We start from the raw sequence: 27,124 nt of genomic DNA, 5'->3' as shown, positions 1-27,124 counted from the left end.
CGTATTTTTCTTTATTAGAGTATATATAATTATTTATTAAAATTAAAATACTATCTTTATTTAAATATGAATAATTATAAAATTTTTAATATAATAAATATAGGTTTGTTAATAAATAACAAATTATAATCAAAATAATATATTAAATATAATTTAATATTATAATATATTCAACTTTTATATCAATTAATCATTTTGATTAATTCTTAATTTTTAATTCATCCCAAATCTGTCACTTCACCTGTCTTTCTGGATTCCGGATTTTTACAACCGGCTCTCTGTGCTTAGGGCTGTCAAACGGATAATTCGGATACGGATATGCCAATATCCGTATCCGCATCCGCATCCGCAATTATCGGATTCGAATACGGATAATATCCGTTTTATTTCGGATACGGATAATATCAGCTTTTTTCGGATACGAATGCGGATATTTCGGACGAATATCGAATTTTTTGAATTTTTTTGTTGCCCCTACCGTTTTGACGATGATTATAGAACATTTTTTATGATTAAAATACAAATAATATATTTATATATGTAAAAGTATGTATACAATTATATAAAATTTGTATAAACGTAGTATTTAATACATTTACACACATTATAAACTAAAAAAATATATTTAAAATTATATTTTTATATAATTTAAATATTATATATGTATTTAGTTTCGGATTCGAATATCCCGAATTCGGATACGGATAATATCCGTTTTTTCTCGGATACGGATAATATCCGTTTTTTCTCGAATATGGATACGGATTTTTCGGACGAATATCGGATATTTCAAATTTTTTTGACAGCCCTATCTGTGCTCCTAATTATTCATTCCTGCACATATCTCATCTCCTCTTTGAATCCTGACTTTGCTTTGTTGTGGTTTTATTCCCTTTTGCTATTTTAATTGCTTCCTTTCTTTTCTACCACGCTTATTATTTTTATACCACGCTTATTATTTTAAATCTCAAATTAATATAAAAAAATATTTCTTACCTTCTACTAGTGGGAGCGAAAATCACCATCTTCTTTCATAAAGTTATTAGTTAATTTTAACAAATTGAAATATTTTAATAATATGAAAAATAGAATCTATACAACGGTACAATAGAAAAAAAAATTCTATTAATGCGTCTCAAATTCACACTATTTAAATATTTAAATTAAAATCAAACCAAATATTAATATCATATAAAAATAACTAAGTACGCAACTTTTTAAATGATTTTATTATCTGGATGATCACTTCATAACAAAAAATAATCATATCATTCAATCTCAATATTTTATAAAAAAAAATCATTATATAAACAATACTATATTACTTAGATTTGCATAAAATTTTGTGAGCAGTTATTTTTTACTTAATATTCACAGTCGGGAAAAAACATTACATAAATACGATTTGAGGTGATAGTTAGAGGTGGCCACTTGTGCGGGTTCGAACCGCCCGTCCGGGACCGGCTCGGTCTAAAACCCGAATTTATTCGGCCCGGTTCGGTTCGGTTCAAAACCGCACAAGTCGGTCGAAGTAACGAGCCGATTACGAATCGATTAACAAAAACCAGGACCGAGCCCGCACGGGCCGCATAGGAACCGCAACCCGCGAATAACCGGCGAATAACCGCACGGCCCGTGAATTTCTTGCTTTGTGCAAAAATCTCATCCATAAATTCTTGGCTGATTCCATGATTGACAACATAAAAAAACCCACAATCCATGCAAGCCTAATAACCAATAACCAATCAAAAACTTATATACTCACTTTTAATTACTTTAAAGTTCACTAATTTACTAATCAATAATCAACCAGAGGGTATACATAAATCACATCAAAACCAAAAAAAGAACAAATTAGATTAATCTTTTTGTGCAAAACCATAATTTCAAGAATTACAAGATCATACTAAATCCATAAATGTTTTTTTTTACTTTCATCTTACAAGTAGATATTTATTCTTGTGTGTTCTAGTAAATAAAAATGAATAGAAATAAATTAATAAAAGCAGCTCTAATACCAAGAAAGATAATAAAAGCAAAACACCCGTGAAGTTGTGATGTTTTTATATTTTATTCATTCATAACAACACTACCAAACTACCTAATTCATTTATTTATAAAGGCGCCTCAGTTTTTTAAGAATGGAGGGGACTAGGTTAGGCCCCCACTTGCGCACTAACAAATAACAATATTATAAAATATTTATAATATTCGCAGATTAGTAGTTCAATAGTAGTTCAACCTGCAAAATGAGGGGAAACGGCGAGTAACCCGCACAGAAGCCCGCGAGTAATCCGCACAGAAACCCACGAATAACACGCATAACCGAGTACGAGTTTAATTTCCTCGGTTCAAGCTCGGCCCGAGCCCGGTTCGTTCATTAACAGGCCGGTTCAGGGTCGATGTTTCGAGTGTTCAACCCGTGTGCGGCCCGGCCCGGCACGCACGGACCGCACAAGTGGCCAGGTCTAGTGATAGTAGTAGAAAAATTTTCTATTGTTACATGCTAGTATTTTATTAATATAATGCCTTGGTGAAAATAAGCAAAGTGAACAAGCACCTACCTGGACTCTATAAATAGGCGGGTTCATAAAAATAATATCACTTGCTTTGCTGCCTGCTTATTTCTCTTCTCAACTTGCTTCCCAGTGTTCAGGTTACTGCTCCTCCTCCTTGTTTTATATTTTTATGTGTGTTGCATTTCTTAGTTCATAATATCTCTACACCTTACTTTGCTGTTTTAAGACATTTATCAATTAAACTTGCTTGTATCTTGTCATGTCCATGCTTCTTTCTTTCTTCCAGCAGGTAGATGGTTTTAGTACTAATATGATATCACTGTGTAGGATTATAGTATTACCAAATTAAAATTAGCTTCGTTTATCTATTAAAATTTATGTTATAATTTAAAAAAGAAAAAAGAAAAGTTAATCTTAAACTTTTGAAGTTACTTAAACAAATAATATCTAAAAACATCTCCAATGCCGTTGGCTAAATTGGACATGTACCACATTATATAAGACATTTTACTTTCATGGTATTAGCTATATTAGTAGGTTATAATTTAAAAATAGTATGTTATTAATATTTTAGATTGTTATAAATATAATATATCACTTTAATATGTTAATAATTAATGTGTAATCTTCGTACACACTTCTTAATTCTTAATAGTGGATCCACAAATATGGTCATCAATACGAGGTTGGCTATAATTATAGATAAGTGATGAATATTTTTTTAAAAAATTGGCTATATTTTCTATTTTTGATATGCCAACTCGGTTTTTAGGGGTTTTTCATGGTTGTACATGCTCTAACATCTCAAGATGTAGGAAAATAAGCTAAGAAATAATTTAGGTGTGCGAAAAAAGTTTACCTAAATAGTCCTATATTTGTTAATGTAGTTTTAATCGAATCGAATCTAAATTGGCTTAAAATTTAAAATATAGTAGATTATGTATTGTTTGAATAATGGGATTTCAATCCGGTTAAAAATAATGCGAATGAGATTTTAACAAAAAAATATTTTAAAACCTAAAATTTCATGATTCAAACGATCCCTAAAATGACCTACAACATTTTGCCACTTAAAAAAATAGTAGTTAAAAGCCGATGAACTGAAACAATACCGGGACTAAAAATATTTAAATAAACTAAAATACATTTTTTTAGTAATTTAAATATATTACGGATTAATATTAACATCATCTTAAATATATAATTGTGTTTTTTTTTAAATAAAATATATGAAAGTATTCACATCCAGATTTATTTCTACACCTCATCTCTATAATTTAGGGCATATATTGATATTTTACCAGAAAAACTCCCTCTATCCTATCTCCAAAATGAGAAATAATTATACAGACGAAAAATAAGTCCCCATATTTGGGGACTCAGGTAGAGACCGCATCCTCCACTCTTTACATTCATTTAAATACTTCTGTCATATTCTTGTACTATTTTTTTTTCTTTTGTATTTAAAAATAAAGGGAGAAAGAAAGAAATATATAAAAGAGTATAGGGGTGAACATGAGTTGTGGGATAGAGGTGATTTTTCTTTGATAAACAAATTTTAGGAATAATTTTGAAAATTTTTCATTTTTAGTAAAAGTATAGGGATAAATTTGAGATACAGGATGTGAATACTCTGATTGTGTTAAAATCATTGCTCAGCAATTTCTTGGTTTGTGTGGTAAGCGTGTGGTGTGGTTGTTGAACATATATAGTGGTTGGAACATACTGAATTTGTATTTTCAAAACTTGAACCGGACACGATTGAACCAACGTGATATAACTAAATTTTACCCGCCCGAACCTCGTCCGGTATAACTAAAATAGGGTATAGGAGTATCTTTACATTTTTTTTTACCTGTATTTATTGCTACTCTTCCTTTTCTGTGTCGAATATAAACTTTTATTTTCCCATAAAATAGTTTTAATTTTACTTTTCTTACTAATTAACTATACATAATCAAATTTTTCATGTCCGGCAAAGTAAACAAAAACTCAACCACTATAACCACTATAACCACTATCTGAACGTCCAAAACTTTATTGGTAAGATAGGGTTAGGGTATGCCCCATAAAAAAAACCTGAATTTATCGACGAATATTTGTCAATCCCATTTATAAGTTAATATTTTTTCTCAATTTATTTTAATTTTTTATTTAATAACTTTAATTGTAATAAATATGTTTTGAAATATTTTTTAATTTAAAATTCACGAATTTAGATAATTATATTTAAAAATTATTTATTTTAATTTAATTAAATAAAAAAATCTGACTTTTAAGTAAAATCATTCAAACAATTATATAATTTATAAATATTTATCTATATATTACTTACTAATTTCAAGTTATAAACCGCTCACCTAGCATTAATTTTTTTTATTACAATGTAACCGGCAAGTCTTCCGAGTTCTGATATTGAGTATTCTTCACCCCCTTTAACATCTCTCAAGTATACCAGCCATCCATCTCCTACATGTCATCGGTACCCGATCACTTTATCAAAATTTTTTATCAAAACTTTTTAACAAATATGCTATTTTATCAAAATTTATAAAAGTGCAGTTTGCAAACATAATCAATTGAATACAACTTATTTTTTCAGTTATCTCGAAAATAATAAAACTTATTTTATTACCTTTAAGATTATATTTGATTCTTCAAAAGGTTAATGATGTTATTATAAAATAAACTAAAACATAAATAATAGAATGGTAACAATTGTGAAAAATCACAAATTATAAGCTTTATATATATGATAGTCCGAACAAAAATTTAAAATTAAATAAATTGCAATACCAGATGAAAAGATGTATTAATATAGATTTGTTTAAAACTCGTGTGATGATATTATACATATTTTATTTTATTATAAATAATATTTTTTAATATTATATTATTAATTTCAATAGAACTGATAATGCATTTTAGTTGAAAATGGTGATTGATTGGTTATTAGTTATTATTATTTTTCTAATTTCTTGTAAAAGAAATTGTTGTGTTTTAGTCCTAAAGTTTAATTGGTTAGTTATTAATAACTATAGTATTATTAATATATTTTATTAGCCGTGATATTTTTCAGTTCAGATATTCTCGGTTAAAAATGTAATATAATTGATTTTGTACTGGAAAATTAATTATATACTTGAAATCTTACAAAAAAATATATATGGAATGACGTTTGAATAATGTAAAATGGAGTTAAAATGATTATGATATACTTAAATTTCATAACCAAACTTTGACTATTAATATTTCGCTCACTCCAAATTAAATGATTTAAGAAACCATTTTATGTATTTTTTCACAAATAATTCAAATATATAATTTATTTTTTAAACCCAAATCAATTCTATTATATTTAGGGTATCAAGTAAAAAATCAAATGAAAAAATTACTATGTATAAAATTCAGGAAAAGTCAATTTTATAGTGATACCATAATTAATATCCCAAAAAGGTTTGCAAGGCCCTAGGTAAACTAGTTATATATAAAGTACTAAAAATTAGTATAAAATTACATGATATATTTTGTTTTCTACAAATTTTTTAACACATTTTTGTAAAAATTATTTTTGCATAAATGAAATTGATTTAAATTCTTATTAATATATGCAGGTATAGAATTATGTAAATAAGATGTTGATTATGTAATATTGCTAATATTACAGATTATCTAGATTAATGGAGACCATACAAGTGGAACTGAATGAGAGATTTGCAAAGCTATTTGAAAAGCTGAAGGATGAGCCAACAAAAACAATTGTCATTATTGGTGATGCCGGAGTTGGGAAAACATGGATGGCTAAAAAGTTAAGTGATCATGCAGTTGAAGAAGACTGCTTTGATTTCAGCATTTGGCTATTTCTGTGCAGAGTTTATGACGATAATGCTCTTTTAGAGACTGTTGCCCGACAGTTATCCATACAGTTGGAGCACAGTGATGAGTGGGAAAAGACAGATGAGATTGAAGCTGATCATGAAAAAGAAGCTGCAGCAGCAGCAGCTTCAGATGAGAAGAAAGAAGCTGATGAGAAGAAGGAAACTGAAAAGATTCAAAATCTTAAAGAGTCGATAAAAAAAAAATCCCGTAACAAGAGGATACTTCTTGTTTTGGATGATGAGGGAAGTAAAACTAAAGAAAGCGAGATTATGGAAAATTTGAAAAAAATTCTTGATCTTCACGAAGAAGGAATTAAATTAAAAACGTTGGTTACTACAGTTGAAAGATACAGAAGCAGCCAAGATACTAATGAATTCAGGTTTGAAGTAAAGCCTTTGACTGATCAACGGTTATCTTCTTTTCTCCGAGAAAGAATTGGTTCCAATGCTTTAGCTGAAGAGTTTGTTGCTAAATGCAAGAGTTTGCCCAAGAGTTTGCCTATAGCTGATGTCATTGTGGTAGCAAAAGCCTTGAGTCATTTTGGGACGGATGATAAGGGAATTGAACTGCTAGAAACAACATTTGCGACTTACAATGACAAGCACAATGTGATGCGATTACTCTTTGAAGGATATGAACTATTACCGAGAAGTATTCTGTTTGACTTCTTATACAAAGGGAACCACTTCTTTCGTAACAGTGGAAGCGTGCATTACACTGAATTGATAACCTACTGGATACTGGAAGGCTATCTTGGCCATGTAAGTTCTGTTCAGAAAGCTTTTGAGATGGGCCATCATATTGTGATGGAGCTTATCGAGTGCCACTTGCTCAAGGAACTAGAGGCTGGTTATGTCATCATGAATGTAGAAAAGCGGGTCTCTGATTTAAGTGACTGGAGAGACATGGGATTTCATGAAACAGTAAGTATTGGATTGGCAACCGTGTTTGATTATGATAAGTGGGGAGGCTTCGGGAGAATCACACATAAAGACGGTGTTGTCAGAACACTTTTTAAGGACAACAAAGGAAAGAACATTTCAACCTTATTACTGGATGGAAATTATTTTGGAGTGGAAGACTTGGAAAAGTTCTTAAAGTTTAAGGGAGGAGTTCACGTCCTTGCTGCTTTTCACCCGACATTGAAGAAATTGCCAGAATTAGTCCGCGAGCTGACTACACTTGATGTGCTTGTGCTCAGAGGCTGTGACTTCTTGGAAATATTCGACCGCCCTCTAATGTCTAACTTGACAGTGCTCGAGATATCTGGTGCTATCTACTTGACAAGTCTCCCAGATGATTTCTTCGGGGCCATGCCTCAACTACGCAGCCTTAATCTTTCTCATCTCAAAATTAAATCATTACCTTCATCTCTTTTCAACCTTAATAATATAAGGTGGTTGATCCTTAAAGGATGTTCTCGCTTACAAAATATCTCAGGTTCCCTCAGGAACCTAGGTAATCTTTTGCATCTTGATCTTTCTAATGCCTCTTCTTTCGAATCTTTCAGTGACACGAATTTCCACTCCAATAAGGAACTTCGAATACTTGATGTTTCTAAAACCAAGATCAAAACCTTACCATTGCTTAAAGAACTTAAAAAACTCACACATCTCCTTTTAAGTGATTGTGCTGATTTAGATAGACTTCGGAGCATTGCTCCGTTGAGTAGTCTTCAAACTCTTGATATTTCAGGGGCTAAAAAGTTCAAAGAATTTCATGATTTATCATTAGAAATGGTTGGTAAACTTAGCTCCATCAATCTATCTGATACTTCGCTTGAACTCCTACCTTCTCATGTTAGCCATCCACGACAAATCATTCTTAAACGTTGTCTTAAGCTCAAGCAATTAGAATGCATGGATTCCCTTGAAAATCTTGAGATACTTGATCTTTCGGGTTCCACACAAATGTCCAAAATTGAAGATGGATTTTTTGATAGGTCAACATGCCTTCAAGAACTCAGGCTCTCGGAAACCAAAGTGACAAGTTTGCCATCACTCTCCAAACTGCATAATCTCCGCCAACTTCTACTATCACGTTGTGAGTTGTTGCAGGAGTTGCCAGAACTAAACGGCCTCGTAAAGCTAGAGGAGTTGGATGCTTCGAACTGTACATCATTGAAAGTGATACCAGATCAATCTTTTGAGCACATGTCTTATCTTCGGATACTTAACCTTTCTAATACGAAGATTGAATCCCTGCCCACGCTTTCAAATCCGAGCAGCCTCCTAAAGCTCTTCCTTGAAAATTGTACCAACTTGAAAAAGTTTCCAAGTGACATAAAATTACCCGAACTTGAAGAGCTTTATCTTTCTGGTGTTGAACTCTCGGGAGAAGATAGAGTTACATTCTTAAAGGACATGCCATGCCTTCGGATTTTAGATCTATCTGAAACTCATGTTGAAAAATTGCCATCCATGTCAAAACTCGAAAAGCTTAATGTTCTTTGTCTCAGGGGTTGCAAGAATCTTAAATTGGTTCCAGATTTGGCAACACTTACTAATCTTGAGGCACTGGATCTCTCTGGAACATCAGTTTATGGATTAGAGTCATTAAGCAGTTTCAGAAATCTCCAGAAATTTCACTCAAGTACGGAAAATTCTATGGATCTGACATTGAATGCTCTACTGGGGGATACCACTACTACTCAACTGCCTCATGGGATCTCAGATTTACCACACCTTGAGCTGCTTGAATTGCCTTCACAGAAAGAAAATCAAGAAAATGACACCATAGAATCAGAGAAAGCAAGATGCGACCTGAATAAGCAACAATGGATGATGTCTAGCTGGCCAACAGACGGAGAAGCTAATAACGACAAACATGGCATATATGTAAGCTGCACCCGATTTGATGAGATCTTGAAAGATCCCTCTTTGTGGAATACTAGCTTCACGAAATTTCATTTTCTTGTCCGTCCTCTGAACCAACTGAATGAGAAGAAAGATCATAAATATTCGTACAGAATGGAACTCATCTTCAGAGGTATCTGCTTTCAGACTTGGCAATTTGTTTATCCTGGGGGACAAGTACGATCTTTGGAGATTGGTGGATTTCAAAATAACCCTGAAGGTGTTTATGTTATCCTCCATCATGCAGCTATGCTTTATATTACCGATAGTCCATTTATTACATCATTTTCAGATTTCGGTGCAGAGCATATAAAGAAACTGAAATTTTGTTGGGTTGAAAGATGTAACAACATGAAGAGTATTTTTGATGCCGAGAAATTACATTCCACTGCTGAACCAGGAGAAAACAAAAACATAATGGAGGATAATGTAGAGTTCATTTTGGTCTCGAACGCTACTAATTTGGAGAGCATTGTACTAGGCAACCTGCATGGAATTCTGAAAAATCTCAAGTTTCTTCATCTTGATTGTTGCCCGAAAATTCTAACTCTCTTTGGCGTGTCACAACAGTTGGAAAATCTGGAGGTACTTGAAATCAAATTTTGTGACAAACTGAAGATTTTATTCACAGAGGAATCTGTGCATTTACCAAAGTTGCAAAAGTTGCATTTGCTAGCACTCCCAAAATTAGAAAAAGTGGGCTGTGTTGCACCAAATCTACAGTCATTACAAGTTGTTGATTGCCCTAAACTTGTAACTGTTCTCTCTGCATCCGCAAATCTGCAAGTCCTCCATATAAAATGCTGCGATGAGCTGGAAAGTGTCTTTGTCGAACAGCAATCAAACAATACTTTGCCTCAATTACAGGAACTACATTTGTGGGGACTTCCAAAGATGCGAAGCATTGGAGCTGAAGTGCCAGTTCTAGAAGATTGCATTATTAGAGAATGTCAAGTACTCGAAGATGATTTTACGACAATAAGTACTCGAGGTCTTAGGAGAAAGTAAGCCTACCATGTCCTTCTCAGGTATTCCTCATTCACCATTCACATTTGCATTTATCGAGGAAATAGAACCAGTTGCTTTTAAGTGCTTTCCTTTTTCCTATTACTGGTATCATAATCTGGTTTAAACATGCTTGTTTTTCAGGTGGTATCGTAAAAATTCCATGTCTTTATATTACAGTGTGGCTGCAATCTTCAATGATCATTAAACAGCTTCTTGATATTTTTTTTATTTTTATTATTTTTGGCGTGCAAAGTACCTGTAACTTACTTATCATGTATGTGTATGGCTTGAATCTAAGTTCATAACTCAGAGTTCGTGATTGTGAATTTGCTTATAATAAATTTTAATGCTTCCTGTAATTATTCCGATGTATGTTGAACAATCCTCGATTGTAATATGATTTGAATGTGCATAAAATGTTCTAATAATTTATGCTGCTTTCCATATAAACTGTATTCAAATCTTAATTACTCCGAAATTTCTTTTCGTTTAATTTTTTTTGCTAATTAATTACATACGCAAGGAGTCGAATTATTAACCTCCCGCCACATATAAGAAGTAGTAGAGCACCATAAATTAATCCAAACAAAACAAATCGCACGCGGACATAAAAATTTTGCGGCAAACACCTCCACTGTTAAAGCTTAAAAGTGGTGGGGGTACAGACAAAAGTCACAAAACAATACTAATAATGAAAAGTCAAGAAATGCAAACCCTATGTTAGAATTATAATTTAGACTTGTTTTTTTTATTACATTGTTATATTATTACAGGCCTCTGTTCTGTTCTTATCCCCATCATCACTTACCTTACTTACCATATACTTACAAACTCTAACTCTACTTTTTTAGTAACATGGTATTTTTTGTTATCTCCGTCTATTAATAGTAGTACTGTATCTATTATATTCTCATGTGTTGTTGGTTGTGTTAGATCTCTCGATTATGACGCCCACGCCATGTCTCATTAGGTTCATCTCGTCTTAATTCAATTTACTTTGATTATCACTGTTCAGGTACACTTGCTTTTTCTATTTATGTATGTATACTAATTGTATATTGATGATTGAAATTGATGACTTCAGTATTTGCTCAGTTTCGAAAAGTGGAAATCGAAACGGTAATTTAAGTTTGTGGAACCTTGGCCGTTGCGTGGTAGTTTCGATTTCATAATACTATGGTATGCACCAATTACTATAGTGTTTTGGCTTCTGTAAATGTTTTGGAATTAAATTAATTAAATTATTATTATTAATTTTTTTTCCAATTGAATTATTATTATTATCATTTGGGCCGAAGTCTTGAGATTATATTTTATTTTGATTTAGAACAGACCTAAATTGCTACAGTTTATTATATGAACGTGAGGAAGACAAGTACTTGTAGTAAAATGAAGTGGAGGGAGGACATATTTACCAGATTCATAACTGTAGTACCAGAAAGTGGATTAATACATAAGGCTTGAGTTCTATGGAGTCCACCTTTTTATCGGAGTCCTCGGAGTCCATCTACGTTCTGCAAATAAAATATATTGTAAAACGTGTTATTTTGCAAAACATGTTACACAAATAGCATAACTTCAACAAAATCATGCAAATCTCATATATTTACGGTACAATATGTATGTTCTGCAATATGTTCTGCAACATGAACATTTATGTTCTGCAAACTAAACATGTTTTGTAGAATATATATTTTTGCAATGTTCTGCTTGTAAAATGTATGCAATCTACAAGATTTTTGATAGAATAGTGATGTTTGTCGAAAAATAATATGTTTTGCAATATTTTAAGCTATATTTTACTTGCAGAACATATATGGACTCCGAGGACTCCAATTAAAGGTGGACTCCATAGAACTTTACTCTAATACATAATATTAATTTAAAATTTAATAATTACTCAAACAAGCAAACTATGTTATTTACCTGAAACGACGGTTATGTTGAATGCATTAGTTGTGTTAGTACTTGGAATAAAAAGAAAAAGGAAAATTGGGTTGGTTGCATAATCTGCATCTACCTACATTATTACTGAAGGCCTGTGGCCATAGTTGGACAATGTAGTTATGTTAGTACAACTAAAGATATCTGCAATAGCAATACTAAAGAATTGGGTAAGGTTGCCAAATAGTACACAACAAATTTGTTAAGAGTTTGATTGTTTAAAATGTGCATGCAAGTATCAGTATATTTCAAACATTTATTACATTTTGGATGAAGTGAGCACTTTCATTGAAAGTAACTGGTAGATGATCGACATCTCAAAAAAATATCCAGGCATTCTAGGTGAATTGATGATAGTGTAAACAGGTATTTACTGAGTCCATTATAGCTTTATTGCCAAGCATATCAAGAGAAATATAATAACAAGCAAGAGCAGGTGGAAAAATAATATTATGTCTTTCCCAGTGTCAATTATAATCAATAAAATATACTGGTTGCCATCTTACATTTAAAAACTGCATGCTGTGACAGAAACACAAAATTGAAATAATATTATGCGTCTTTGGTCTGTACATTTGCCATTATTTTGAAATTCTTAATTTGACAGACTATATTGACTCCTTTCTATTTCAATGCATTGACTTAACTTTCTTATTGGTTAGTTTTTCTTTAATTAATTATCTGCAGGTAGAAGTCATCATAGCATGCCTGTTTCGTGCTTGTATGTTGTACACATTTGAGCTCCTAGCTAGTGGTGCTTGGAATTATTAATTGGAATGAACCTTTTCTACTTACTCAAACTATAATGCCATAAGGTACAGAATGATCAGAGAGATTCTATTAACAATCTAGTGATGACTTGATAGTTCATGAGGAAAAGTCATCTGTGAAGATTAGGTAACAAAAGACTTTCTAATGACATCTGGATCACGCCATCGCTCAAATGTGAAAAGGCAAAAGTGGATTGTTGTTCTAGTTTGTATGGTCAGCATATTTCTGCTTATAGTCTATACGTATGTGCCCAGAAGTTCGGTAGCCTGCAATTTATTTTCGTCAAGCGGTTGTTCTGTTGTAGAACTTCCATCTACTCCAGTCAAAGAATTGACTGATGAAGAGACAGCAGCTCATGTGGTAATTAGTGAATTATTGCACACACCTCCAGTACAGTCAAAAACCCCAAAAGTTGCTTTCATGTTTTTAACGCCAGGACCATTACCTTTCGAAAGGCTGTGGGATATGTTTTTTCACGTGAGTTCATCTTTCTCTCACGCCCTATTCCTATTATTATTTGTTCTGTTGTATTACTTAAATTTAAATCATTGTAATGTTTATTTGGGAGTTTCATTCGCCTAGTGGTACGTAAAAGCTTTATATTATGCTTAGAAATAAGAAATGTTTGAGTTTGACTTTCAATTGTGTTGTAAATGACTCTATCTTTTCACCTATCTGTTTGGTGCAAATTAAATATCAGAAACAGGAAAATATATGTGACAGGAACTTTAGGACATCGAGTTCTAATTATAAAATCTTTTTTACATTCACTGCACTGAGTTACAAACCTTGCTTGGTGGTTTTTAGTACAGTTTGAATTATTGATTAGGGATAGGAATATCATCTGAACCTGTCTATCCTCGATCTTTTGCATCCCTGATTGGAGCAAAAGAAATCCGGATATTTGAATATGGATCATTGCTATTTGAGTCTATAAATTCAGTCATATGTTAATAATGGCTCAATATTTCAGTTGGTGCAAAATATCATGTTTGGCGTTTTTTTCTCAATTAAATCATTTGTTACTTCCATTATTCATATAATATGATTAATATTGTCCACAGGTACTCGTGAAATTGGACTCATTTAAAATAAAAAATTTGACTTGTACATGCCCAGTTCAAACCCAATCCGAGACCCGATGGATCGGGTTCATATTTTGCATTGAATTTCATTTATTTTTTAAACTTGACAGTATTTGAATTTTGTGAAACCTGAACCATACCGACAGGTTGCCATCCCCTATTACTAATTTTAATATCTGAAATGGCTTTATCCATACATGTTTGGATTTTTTCTCAGCGTACACTTAAAGATTACATGAAAATGATAACTAGAGGGCCTTTATACTTCTGCTGGATGATGTGTCTTATTGACGAAACTTAAGGCACAATGACCGATCTTAGTTCATTTTCTATTTTATTTCATTTAGTAAGTTATCATCCTTATTAATTTTGTAAGGGACACTGCTGTAGCTCCAGGTGTGTGCTTAATTGTCGACTTGTCACGCGGCTAATTAAAGTCGTGCTTTTAATTTATTTATTTCACTAGCATAAATTTTGCTATTATGTCCACTTCACCTAGGAAATGATTGTGGGTTCAGTTCTGCTTTGAAGAATCAAGTATGTTCTCGTCAACTATTAGAAAGTATACAACATCTTTGGGATTTTTCAGCTTAAAAACAACAGTTTTGAGATATAGATTACTAATATTCATATTGTCTTACTTGCATATGCACTTTAACTTTAATTTTAAATAATAAGAACAAAACCTTTATATTTTAAACAATAATTTATGGATTGTACTTTGTGTTGATGATTACCTTTTTGTAAAATGGGACTTTATTTTAGTATTTCTTCAGGGACACGAGGACAAATTCACAGTTTATGTACACGCCTCTAGGGAGCAACCAGTACATGTTAGTCGTTACTTTGCAGGTCGGAATATTCACAGTGAAAAGGTATATGCTCCTATCGAGATACTTGTGCTCACTAATAGATCTGTAATCTTACTCTTGCTTAATAGTTTATACTGTTAGTAGTGGGTTTGTGCACTTAGCAAAAATAAAATAAAATAGTTTATACTGTTAGTAACGAGGAACACTAGTGAATATCACTAGAAAAGTAAGAGACTTTTGTTGTATTCTTTGAAAGAGTTTGCTAATATGAATAATATTGTATTAGCGGGGATACGAAAGTAATGTATATATTTAATTAGATGATAGATGAGAGTTGGAACTGTAGGTAATGGTAAAATCCGTTTCTTGATTGATATTGAATTTTAATCTAATATAGGGACAGGATCCGCACAAGTTGGATAGACATATAAATAGTCCTGAATTATTTGAATTGTAGTGGTATTTATCCTTTAGGCCTAATATGCAGAATTGGAACCTAACTAGATTCTGGAATCTGAATTTAAAAATTATCTGTACAGAGACTAAGGAGTATAAAGCTTAGGTGTAATTTGAAATTGTTCTCCCAGTTGTCGGTGACTAAATGACGAAGTGTGTTATTTTACTAAATTTCAATACAGCAAACTAAAGCTCCATGTCTCTATTGCCTGTGAACTGAACCACATGATTCTCAAATATTTTCTGTACTCCAAAGTATTTATGTTTGTCTTGAGTAGATTTTTTAATTGCTATAACATGCACTCTTATGTAATAATATATCAAGTCCACCAAGTGATAAAACAGTCATTACAAAACACTTTTGAAGGTTCCGTGTATTCTGTTTTTATTTCAAAATATTTTGCGAAATGCGTATTTGGACTGAGATGCATTGTCTCTAAACCTACACCAGACATATTTCCAATGTTACTTTAAAAATACCATATCAAGAAAAATTTATTTAAAGCCTGCATACAGTATTAAATCTTTAGGTGGAAAAACTAAAATTGTTCTGTGTAAATTTACACAAGTAATTAGATAATTGAGGTGTAAGTGTATTTTCAAATTTATAACCTTCTTGAGTCCTAATATAGTGCTCCTGCACTATATTTTCGCCATCAAGTGATTGTAAGTTCTAAGTATCTACATTTTACAACTGGAATCATGCTACATTTCTTGTGTAATGTATTTGAGGGATCATTTAGCTTGAAGTAGAATTTATTAATTAATGTATAGAAGCCAATAATTCTTGTTCATTTTTAATATACACAAAAAAATTCAAATACTGTTACACTTTAGTTCTTCTGGGAAGTGTGCTCATCTGCTGTTTAAATGCATTTTTAGAAGGCAACCAAATGAGATTGTAGCTGCTGGTTCTTCACAAGAGTGGAAAATTCATTGATGTACTATACATTAGAAAACATTTTGAAGTACCTTGTATCTTGTTCCCTAAATCACATTTTGAGTTGTGGGTTAATGGGTTAAAGTGAATTCTTACATTTGATTTGGTCTTGTGACTTAGGTTGTGTGGGGAAAAATATCCATGATAGATGCAGAGAGGAGACTTTTGGCAAATGCACTTAAAGATCCAGATAATCAACAATTCGTCTTGCTATCTGATAGGTAAGCTCGTAAGTATATTTTTGTAATAATGGATTGAATGGGGGTATTTTGTCATTTACATGATATGTTATACATCATTTTATTATTGCAGTTGTGTGCCAATTCATAACTTTGATTATGTGTACAACTTCTTAATATTGGCCAACGTCAGTTTTCTAGACAGGTAAGATAGCTATTTTACCAAAGTGAGGTGTCCAATTGTCCATTACAGTTGCACGGATATTATATAAAGTTACGACATGCATTAGTTATTTATCTAACAAGTGCCATTATCAACTTGTATAATCTATTCCTGTTAATAAGTATCTTATCTTTATAAGATTCTTTAGACCTTTATCATCAATTGTGAAATATGAAAACACCCTCCGTCCCCCTCTCCCCCTCCATTCTCACACAAACTTGTATACTCTAGTTTTGAAGATCCAGGTCCACATGGTGCTGGTAGGTACTCCGAGCATATGCTGCCAGAAGTTGAGAAAAAATACTTTCAGAAAGGGTCACAGGTATTTTTGAAGCACATATGAACTTAGAGCTGAATTAAGCGGCTTAATATACTATATGTGAATCACTCACTACATGTTTTTTTAGTTAAAGATTCTCTGATAGGTTAAATTACTCCCTTATGCTTTTGTTTTAAATTTTAAAGTGCTTGGTTTGTGGATGACAGATTGTGAATATCTTTAATATGTCATATTTATGCAACCAAAATCTCAAATATACATTAGATTAATAATTTCGTGTTTTGCTTGTTGCAGTGGTTCACTTTGAAGAGGCAACATGCAATTTTAGTTATGGCTGACTATCTCTATTATACAAAATTCAAGGACTACTGTAGGGTAAGTTTATGTTAAAAGTTTATCACTATAATGGACTCGTGCAGCATGATCTGTGTACTTCTTAGTTCTTACCAACCCAATCAAACATATGATGCAAATTGCTACTCCCTCTGTCCCTTCTTACATATCCATTTACACATATTAAAAAAATGTTAATTAGATATTTTTCCTGGATACCTCTAATTATTACCTCGAAAATTGAGAATCCAACTAAGTTTTAAAAAAGTTAAACCTTGAAAATATTAAATATAGGGATAGTTTTTGAAGAGTATCACTAAATTTTCTTAGGAAGTCGAAATGGACATGAATTAAAGGACAAAACTAAATTTGAAATGGACATGTCAAAGAGAATGGAGACAGCAACGTTAATCACATCATTTCTGCGTAGCAATCAAAAATTCAGTAAGCATGATACAACTGAAAATAAAATAAATCTAAGAATCTTCTTAAGAAACATAATAAGCAGACAGCCATAAGACAATCAACCTTGGTGCCGAAAATATATATATATTTTTTTTAAATTTAGTTTTGGTCTGGACAAACAATCAACTGTTACTAATGCATGCAATATATGATATTAAGTTATGAGCTCTCCTGACCCTTATGTTGTATGTGGTTGGGGAGAATGGAATGAATAAAATTATTGAGAAATAATAGAAGTTGAATAATGAGTGTGTGCAAATTTTCTATGATAGAAATTCTGAAGAAAATGAGTAGGGTAAGGAATGAAGCATTCCTTCTCAAAATGGGGGTGTTTGAACTTTAGTTTTGGGTGTTATGAATGGAGTGGAAGAAAGAATGAAAAATGTAAACAATCATATATATTATAGTTCAAATTTCATTCATTCCCTCCACTTTCATTCACCCCAACCAAACACAACATAAAGGCGTTAGGAGGAGGGTTTAACTAAATCATATTATATCATCTTTTTGTCATGAAATTATATTATATCTTCAAAACTGAGCAATTCCCATTCCTTTTGTTAAATTTATTTCAAACTATGACTTGACACTTGAATTAATTCTTTTTTTTAGAACTAACTTTGAGATTTAAACAATGTTTTGAATGAACTGAATGGAAACTATATATAAAAACCTTTGACGTGTGTTTTCTCATAGTAGGGGTGAAGAACGGACTTGAGATCCATATCTAGTTGGGACTACGTGGGAAAAAGAGTAAATGGATAAGTGTAAAATATCTTTAGCAAGTATCGTGTAATAAGTTTAGCTTATCACCTGAACTGGGACATAACATGCAAATTGGTTACATATAAATTCATTACTACATTTTAGAAGCTCATGCAAGAAATATTACGCTATAGCAAGGATCAGACTTTTGTTTTAAAATTTTCTTGTCATCTGAGCTAGGATATAACATAAAAATGTTTGCATTTATGTTATTACTACAAACATCTGAAAATTCAGTGGAGTTACGGCCCTGAAGTGGTCCTCCTCTGTATGGGTGCACAGGCACAACCACACATTGAATTGATTCGGTCTTCCAATTCAATGTTCAGGGTGGGTTATTCATTTGAAAACAAGGGAGGACTCCTGGGGCCAAAATAGTGGCCTGTTTTCATGATACCCTAGTGTGTCTGTACCCAAACAGGATGCTCTTAGCTCTAATGTTCTGATGCTGTTTATAATGTGCCAAAACTAGGTCAACTGTAATAATGAGTTTGTCCTGGCTATGGCAAAACTATGTTTTTGTTTGGTCCGCCTGGAAACTTATTGCTCTGGACTCTAGTTATTTACAAATTTAGTGGAGCTATTTGGAGAACATATTTTCGAGAGGAGTATGAAACAATAGATTTTTTGCAACTTTTTGCTTGAGCGCTTTTATATTTTTCCTCTCTCTTTTCCCCCCGACAAAGGATACGAAAAATATGCAGATGTATTATTTAGATACTCACCTAATTTTGTTTTTCTGATCTCTCTCTCTGTGTTTTTTTTAAAAAAAAAAACTAAAACAGTCTCATGGTAATTAACTGACTTTAAGGTATTGACTCACCAGCCAGGTATGGAGGGAAACCGTAATTGCTATTCAGATGAACATTATTTGCCAACCTTTTTTAAGGTTTGTTCTGAAGCTACATATGCTTTCTTCAAATTCAGATGTAATTAGCTTCCAATCAATCTTATTTTACTTTCAGATGTTTGATCCTAATGGATTTACGGGTTGGTCAGTAACATTTGTTGATTGGTCTGAAATGAAGTGGCACCCAAGATCATTTAGGCCTCAAGATGTTACATTTGAGCTTCTAAAGACCTTGACAGTATGCCTCTATACATTTAGCCTTTTCTGATAAAAATTCTGCGTGTTTACACTTTAACACATTTTGTGCAATGACTTGTTCAATGTTGTAGTCAATTGAAACCAGTGTACATATTACAAGTGATGCAAAGGTGCACCTAACTTACTTTTTGATCTAATAACATTATTAGTTATTATTTATTATGCTATTGTAGTTCATGTAAATATTATGGCACTTCTCTTTCTGTATGCAGAGGAAGGTATTGACTAGACCTTGCATATGGAACGGAATGAAGCGGCCTTGCTTCTTGTTTGGGAGGAAGTTTTACCCTGAAACTCTTGATAATTTGATGCACCTGTTCTCTAATTATTCATCTATTTAAACACTCTTCTGTAAATCATTCTTTGGTGAGGATGATGGTAACTGAATCTATTACCTCTCCTTGGATTTGGTACATAAGTTATGCAAAGTCTTGAAAGTGCATAGAAGTTGCTGGGATGAAGATCACATAGAATTCGCCAAATGAGTTTCCCGTATTAGCTGGTCAACTGTTCTCCCACGTTGAGGTGCACTGTGCAACAAATACTCCCTGAATGAAGGATGTTCCACAGCGCAGTCCCGGTTGCTTGAGAAGTTCCTTTTTTGTTCTGAATGCTTTTTGTGTTTTATGTTGTTAAGTAAAGCTGGTCTGTGTAATTCGAGTCATTCAATGGGGAGCTCGGCTGTCATAACAATTTGATTGAGACTGATCTACTGGCGAACAAGCTCGGCTTCAAACAACTCACACACTCCTTGTCCTTGTTTGTTTATATCTCAGGCTTGGCTCAACTAGTACAAATGTGTGCACAAAAAGAAGAGTAAAGCTTGAGTTCTAGGTCTTATTATTTAAGATTGACAGGGATCAGTATAACTACAGTTATATTAGTGAGGGTTTTGCTTCTGTGTTGCAATTTATTCTGAAATAGCCAACAAAAGGTTGGAGCAGTGGTTGAGGTCTTGTTTTTGTTGCCGGAGGTCAAGGGTTCGATTTTTGGTTTGTGGGTGTATAATTAATTAACCAAAAAAAGACATTATTCTGAACTACTATGCACCTGTTAGGTGCAGAGCACGAAAACAATAACTCAGTAACTAGTGACCTTGGCACTGCTTTGCGATATAGCTGAACTGTTAATTTATTATGTGAATAGAACTTGGTATTCTCTGGTGGAAGGTAGCGTATCCACGTATCAAAAATAATATTACACATTATATTGAAAATTACAATAAATCAATCATAGATTGAAATATATGATTAAGTGAGTAGAGAGATTACTAATCAGAAACAAAAAGGGGAAATAAAGGAGCAATTGTATCAAGAGGCAAGAGGGGGGGACTCCCTTGAGATTTCTATTTTGCAGTGGACAAAATATATGGTAAAAATGAGCCTTACCCCTTATTCACAATGCCCACCTACGTTCATACATATCTATTATCTACAGTCCAGCTTGTGTGTGGTCGCTCTCGATAGGCCCCACACCGTGTCGAGCAGATATCTGTATCAGCAGTGGCGGAACTACAGTCGAGCTTTCCAACTCGATTTTTGAATTTAGCGGACAGTTTTAGAAATGAAGAAAAAGTCTAAGCCGCAAATGCACGAGACAATCTGGCAGAGTGAGATCGTGCTAGTGGCGGCTGCTGCTGCGACTGTTTGTTCTTGTTACTATTATTATTATTATTATTATTGTTATTATTTTGAAGTACCCTACCTCCCACATGCATCAACGTGGACATTAATGGCGCCATTCCTCCATGTTGTCCCTCTCCTACCGTACATCTCACCGGTTGTGGTCCTACGCTCACCGCCTTCTCTTGCCGACAGCTCATTAATAATCCTCCTCCGCTTGCTTTTTTGTATCTGCCACCTCCATTGTGCTGCATCCACGCCTGGCGTGCCATGGACACTTCGTCGAATTCAGATGCTGATATCGAGAAATTAGTTACACTTGATCGATCGAATCCTTCTGCTGTTGTCACACTCCAGTCAATGCTGGCTTCGCTTGGCTCGTAACACTCTGTTGGAGGTGTCATTGCCTCATCTACGCTTCTTCTGCCGTAGATATTACTAGCTGACACTCTTCGTGTATTGAAATTCTGAGCTTCATCTAGTGAATCACGCCTTGGGTACATTGGATACGAAGTTGTTTGTGTGGAGAAGCTCTCGATTTCAAACAAGTCCGAGCTTGCATCGCTTGCAATGTCATCCTCCAAGCCCACAACTCTTGACATTGGACTTCCAGGAAATCCAAATCCCCTGCCACCGACTGTCTTTCTTAGTGCTGGCACTTCCTCTGCTGGCTGAAATATTTCCAGCGACTCTCGAGGCGGTTCATCCAGGGGACTCTGCTTCGATGGCAATGACAGGCTATTCAAAATTGGGAACGAAAAACCACCGGTTGTACTTTCACTAACCGGCCTGCCTGAACCGGATAGGCGTGGTTGATGTGTTTGAAATACCTTGGATGAAAATTGATCATACCGCGAAGGAGGGATTAAGTTCTTACTATGACTCGATGATGATATACTAACTCTCTCAACTGACTGTTGTTCTAATTGTTGTTGCTGATGATCAGGCTGCGAGGGCGGTTTACTATACAAATTAGCCGCAGGTTCCTTCACTTGAACTGATTTTTTGCCAGAACAAGGACACTTCGGTCGAAAAAACCATTTTGTACTACCATTACTAACGGAACCTCCTTTTAGCTTCTCTTGAATTTTGGGATTCGAATTCGGATTCCGGAGCGAAACAGCCAAACCTCCAGCTGGATGGGACAATAGACCGGTCTGGCTGTTCCAGCTAGCTTCGGAGGAAGCTGTTGGAGTTGCATGGAAAGAACGTACTCGATTATAACCAGCGCTCCCACACGAAAGCCTGCTAGGATTAATGACATTGTTGTTGCTAATCGTAGTTTCATCATCATGATTAGGAGTTGAGATGATAGTTGGGGAAATGGAGAGCCTAGTTTTGGGATGACTAGTGTCATTGAAGTACTTTTGGGCGTCGAAAATGCTAATTTCGGCATCCTCAACCACAACATGTGGCAGGGATGATTTGGTTTCGGAAGGTGGGGGTTTGAGATATGTGATTTGATTGTTGGTGTTGGGAAAAACAGAGGCAGTGTGGAATTGAAGCTGGGGAGTTTCCATAGTGTTGGTATTATGAGAAAAGATGGGTGGTTGGGAGACTGATGAGGAGGAGGAGGAGGAGAGGTTGAGTTTTATGACAGGAGGAGTTTCCATTGTGTTTCTTCTACTCATCTCACTGAAACAGAATAAATGAGACTACTACTTATCTCTGACGGTAACCAAATTAACTGTACACTAAACACCTCACATGTACACTTGTTTGTTGTACACAGTATTATACAGCTTCTATTCGTACTGCCACTAGTCTTATATACTGCCTGCCGTCTCCATAAAATTATGATAAATTTAAGTCAATTCACAGACTGTGCTTTTTTAGATTCAGATAACATTCTTTTTTTAAGGAATTCTTTTCTATGTAATGTTTCTTTTTTATCGTAACTTGGTTGTGTAACTAAACTGGGCAGGGTACAATAAAATTTCTTGAATAGTATTTTTATGTACAAATTCCTAGGGTGACTGCGAAGTTTTGGTATATTGGGACTTGGAGATATCATTATTGACGAACCCATTACATTTGCGAGTAAAAAAGTAATTGAATAAAAATTGAATAAAGCAGAGACTAGCTAGGTCGATTAGTTTTGTAATGCGCGCAATCAAATTAGCCACTTACGCAACGTTATCCAATATCTGATTCATTTTATCCAGTTTCAAATCCACTTTTACCTATCTCTTGTTAAAAACAATTCTGTCACAGCACACTATTCAAATCTCTTTTCCATTTTTAATCGCATTTTAGAGATAGGTCCTTTCAGAAGTTACTTCTCCCCCAAAACATATATTTAATAACATTTTCAAACACAAGGGATACGTAACTTAAAACGTTTGTGTTCCTGTTCGAAAATAAAACAACATTTCATTCATATATACTGAACCATAAAAAAATGGTCAGGGGTACTTGCCTTGCAGAGTTTTACAAATATTATCGATTGACCTTGAGCCGACACGGACGTTCAGGCTTTAACGTCTAACCACTAGATTACCCTGGATTCGATTTCAACACTCGGGTCCTTCGATTGGAACCTACAGAGCCGAAATACCCTACATTAGACGTCTAGGTATACTTGACATATCCTCAATAACACATCTACCCATTAGATATCAAATCCCTACTCGTACTTATATACATTATTACAATACAAGCATCAACTTAGGGTTCACATTCTCGAAAAAGAGGTTCGGTGTTCGTTTTCGGAAAAATACATATACTCGTCATTTTACAAAATTAGGGTTATTACTTTTGGCAAAACAGTTCACCACCACATACAATCAAATTTCATATACAACATATATATGTTTATATATATACTCGTTCGACAGCCCGATAATTGCTGGATACGCTCCCGCATTTCCGTAGTTCAATTTCTCGGAAATTTGGGCAGCACCTCCTTTATTTATCGGACTAACCCGTCGAACAAGTCGACGTCAAATCAGCAACACAATCACCACAATCCAATTTACAAGTCCCAACCACCAATTCGAACCAACAACAACAATCGCAAGTCACAAATTCCCAAACGTCAATTCCATTACAGTTATTAATTATTATCCTTATTTTTATATTTTTATTCGTATTTATAATTATTTATTTTAAAATATTAGGACTCAGAACAAATCATCACAGTCCACCGTCGACTCACCGAAGTTCACCGTCGACGGCGGCAAAAATTTATTGGTGCCCGACACGAGTCGGGTTTCCAAATAAATTTCACCGATCAAATATTAATTTCCCGCACTATATTTATTCATTATTTCACAAAGAGAATCAATTAAACAATTTATGCAGGGAATTAAAATCAAAAGCAGTAACAACATCTGTGACACCGCCATAGGCCACCTCGCCGGAAAAGAATCTGGCGGCGGCCGAAAAGAAATTAACGGACAACAACAAAACACAACAAAACGCACATAACAGCATCCACAATAATAAGCCGGAGAAAATAACAACAGGCCGGAGAAAAAAACCCGGAAAGAACCAAGAACCCAGGCGGCAATTCAATAAAAATCACCACCCTGACTTCAACACATGCACACACGCACGAGTATATACACGTATATGACATAACCACGCACCAGCTGTAACACCACCTTTTTATTAATAAAAGGATATATTACTTAAAATCCATAAACCTGCAAACAGAGCACTAATATATTTCTAACAATAATTAAACAGTCTAAAATCTCTAAAATAATATTAAATCTCCAAAATGTCTAAACCAAAAATATAAATGCTGAAATCTCTAATAAGTAATTAAGTCTAAATAATGATAGAAGTCTGAAATCCTAAGAACAAAATAAAGGGAGCTCTCCATTCACACAGTCCCAGATTCCCCTAAGCACCTGCCAGAAAAAGAATACGACATGAGCCAAACGCCCAGTACGGATTTGGAATACAATTTATAAAATAAAAGATCAGAAATAAATAATCAACAATTTATAATAAAACAACAATTTTTAAAATAAATAAGGCTGAAGCAACGAGGGGTTAGGATATTTCATACCGAGATCAGAACATATACAAATACACACATCATAGGGTACCTAATGCGTGCAACAGAATGGATAACGTGTACGGCATATACAACGTCACTATAAATCAAATCACAAATCAAACTCTGGGTGCACCCACGTATCCTGAACAAATATCAAATGCGCAAAAGCTCCTCCCAAGAGCTAACAGAAGGATACGCCGTGACCAACCACACTGTCACGGAAGTGTCATGTCACTGGTGCCGCAATGACATGGTTGTAGTACCCCTACAGCTGGTTAACTCGATATACCCTAAATCACACTAAGGGTTCAAAATAAAAATATTCTCGCAAAATTTAAAATCACCTGAGATAAATAATTCAGATTTTCGAAACAGGGGGCGTCATAAATAATTTTGAAATCGCGTAAACATATATTTATAATTTTCCAAACCAATTTCTAAAACAATTTTCAGAAATCAAAATATTCAAACAATTTTCACGGAGTGAATAAGATATGAAATTCAACAAAGCAGAGATATTAAATTTCTAAGAAGAGGAACGCTGAATAAAAAGGGGACAGAATCCGTACCTCAAAAAAAATTGGCAAACTCTAATATTAACGATATCCGCACACGATCCTCTAAGTCCCCGACCCACGATCTAAATACAAAATTTATAATTTATAATTAGTATAAATTTTACTTACTCATTTATTAATTAATCATTATTACTTATAACTTGTTTACGTGATTTTTTACTCCTGTAACTAAATCGGTGGACATGATACATACACACAACTGCGAGCAAAATTTTATTAACATGATAATTAACTAGGTAATCCAGTTGCATGCATATATACTAGTATATCCATAGGTAATCATGCTAATAAAATAATAAACCAAACTAACCAACACACCCAAAGATGTGCAAGTCTCTGGACACGTGAGTGAATTCAAAAGTTTTGTATCATTGACTAATACTTGATATTTTAATAGGAAAAATTAGCTACCATAAGTGAAAACAAAGTAAAGGTATTAAATAAATATTTTAATTAAGTAATCTCTCGATTTGACTAAGCGTAGTCATATTCACACAAATAATATAAATTTATATCTTAATACTCATAATACATGTACAACATAAATATATTAAAGAAATTCAAAATCAATCTGCTTAATCCTCTACTTTCAATCTTAATAACAAAATTAATACGATTAATATGCGATAATTTTAACTTATCAAATAACTACGAGAAGTCTCTAATATTATATATTTATAAAGTTTGGTTTTCCAAGTCATATATTTAACTCCGAGACCATAACTAGAAGCAGTCAAATAAATAACACAACTTTTGTGAGTCCATAAAAATAATTGCTCCATGTTATTATAATAACCAATTATTATATAATAAAATATAATAGCATGTCCTAGTTGCACATAATAATTTCTTTATAAACTTGAAATCAGGGGAACAACAGAGACCATAAGCATGCACACACATTATTATTTATTAAATAATAATATCTTGAATGTAGAACTAACACACTATAAAAATTAAGCTTACTTCATAACTTGTCAATCACATGACCCTAGTAATTTAAAATAGTACTTAATTATCAACTCAAAAACTAGTATATGATTTACGTTAAAATCTAAACTTAAGTTAAAAATAATATTATTTTAATTTATGGACATGGTTAAGACAACAACTAGCATTGGTATTAATTTAAATAAATAACTTATATTAATACTAGTAATCCAACAACAATGGTATTATAAAGTTCATTATGAAAATCAACAACTCTAATGCATATATATTTTTATACCTAGGCCACAGACTTGTCAAATACACGTGCAAGATGAGAAACTATGATGAATAACAAGAATCTTA

The 27,124-nt window shown here is 33.4% G+C and overlaps 3 protein-coding genes across 5 annotated transcripts; 2 read left to right on the top strand and 1 right to left on the bottom strand.

Annotated features, from left to right (window-relative positions):
- The first annotated feature begins 2,525 nt into the window (after positions 1 to 2,525).
- Positions 2,526 to 10,689, top strand: LOC141720501 (putative disease resistance protein At4g19050). Its single transcript, XM_074522941.1, has 3 exons — positions 2,526 to 2,656; positions 6,187 to 10,281; positions 10,403 to 10,689. The coding sequence occupies exon 2, from the start codon at positions 6,200 to 6,202 to the stop codon at positions 10,259 to 10,261; it is 4,062 nt and encodes a 1,353-aa protein (XP_074379042.1). The 5' UTR covers positions 2,526 to 2,656; positions 6,187 to 6,199; the 3' UTR covers positions 10,262 to 10,281; positions 10,403 to 10,689.
- Positions 10,690 to 10,924: 235 nt separating this feature from the next.
- Positions 10,925 to 20,505, top strand: LOC141720503 (glycosyltransferase BC10-like). 3 transcript variants are annotated; one of them, XM_074522943.1, is made up of 12 exons: positions 10,941 to 11,276; positions 11,357 to 11,440; positions 12,893 to 13,453; positions 14,838 to 14,936; positions 16,390 to 16,490; positions 16,582 to 16,653; positions 16,903 to 16,993; positions 17,246 to 17,326; positions 19,326 to 19,403; positions 19,480 to 19,602; positions 19,694 to 19,732; positions 19,835 to 20,505. In XM_074522943.1, exons 3-12 carry the CDS (start codon positions 13,121 to 13,123, stop codon positions 19,961 to 19,963), a joined length of 1,146 nt encoding a protein of 381 aa, XP_074379044.1. In that variant the 5' UTR covers positions 10,941 to 11,276; positions 11,357 to 11,440; positions 12,893 to 13,120; the 3' UTR covers positions 19,964 to 20,505. The 3 variants fall into 3 exon arrangements, with proteins under 3 accessions (XP_074379046.1, XP_074379044.1, XP_074379045.1); XM_074522944.1 differs by having other exon boundaries at positions 10,953 to 11,276; positions 19,341 to 19,403; XM_074522945.1 differs by lacking the exon at positions 19,694 to 19,732 and having other exon boundaries at positions 10,925 to 11,276.
- Positions 20,506 to 20,744: 239 nt separating this feature from the next.
- On the bottom strand, positions 20,745 to 23,020 carry LOC141720502 (protein PHYTOCHROME KINASE SUBSTRATE 4-like). The gene has a single exon (XM_074522942.1). It carries the CDS (start codon positions 22,873 to 22,875, stop codon positions 21,199 to 21,201), a length of 1,677 nt encoding a protein of 558 aa, XP_074379043.1. The 5' UTR covers positions 22,876 to 23,020; the 3' UTR covers positions 20,745 to 21,198.
- Positions 23,021 to 27,124: the final 4,104 nt, after the last annotated feature.

Source organism: Apium graveolens, chromosome 4 (assembly GCF_009905375.1).
Source record: "Apium graveolens cultivar Ventura chromosome 4, ASM990537v1, whole genome shotgun sequence".
In the NCBI taxonomy this organism is placed as follows: domain Eukaryota; kingdom Viridiplantae; phylum Streptophyta; class Magnoliopsida; order Apiales; family Apiaceae; genus Apium; species Apium graveolens.
Note: the sequence above shows the minus strand (reverse complement) of the source record. Positions and strands in the feature narration are given on the sequence as shown.

Excerpts from the sequence above, each read along its gene's own strand:
- LOC141720502 (XM_074522942.1), bottom strand. The coding sequence starts at position 22,875 with ATGAGTAGAAGAAACACAATGGAAACTCCTCCTGTCATAAAACTCAAC.
- LOC141720501 (XM_074522941.1), top strand. The coding sequence starts at position 6,200 with ATGGAGACCATACAAGTGGAACTGAATGAGAGATTTGCAAAGCTATTT.
- LOC141720503 (XM_074522943.1), top strand. The coding sequence starts at position 13,121 with ATGACATCTGGATCACGCCATCGCTCAAATGTGAAAAGGCAAAAGTGG. Across the intron at positions 16,654-16,902 it reads AACGTCAGTTTTCTAGACAG|TTTTGAAGATCCAGGTCCAC; the intron begins GTAAGATAGCTA and ends TGTATACTCTAG. Across the intron at positions 17,327-19,325 it reads AATTCAAGGACTACTGTAGG|GTATTGACTCACCAGCCAGG; the intron begins GTAAGTTTATGT and ends ACTGACTTTAAG.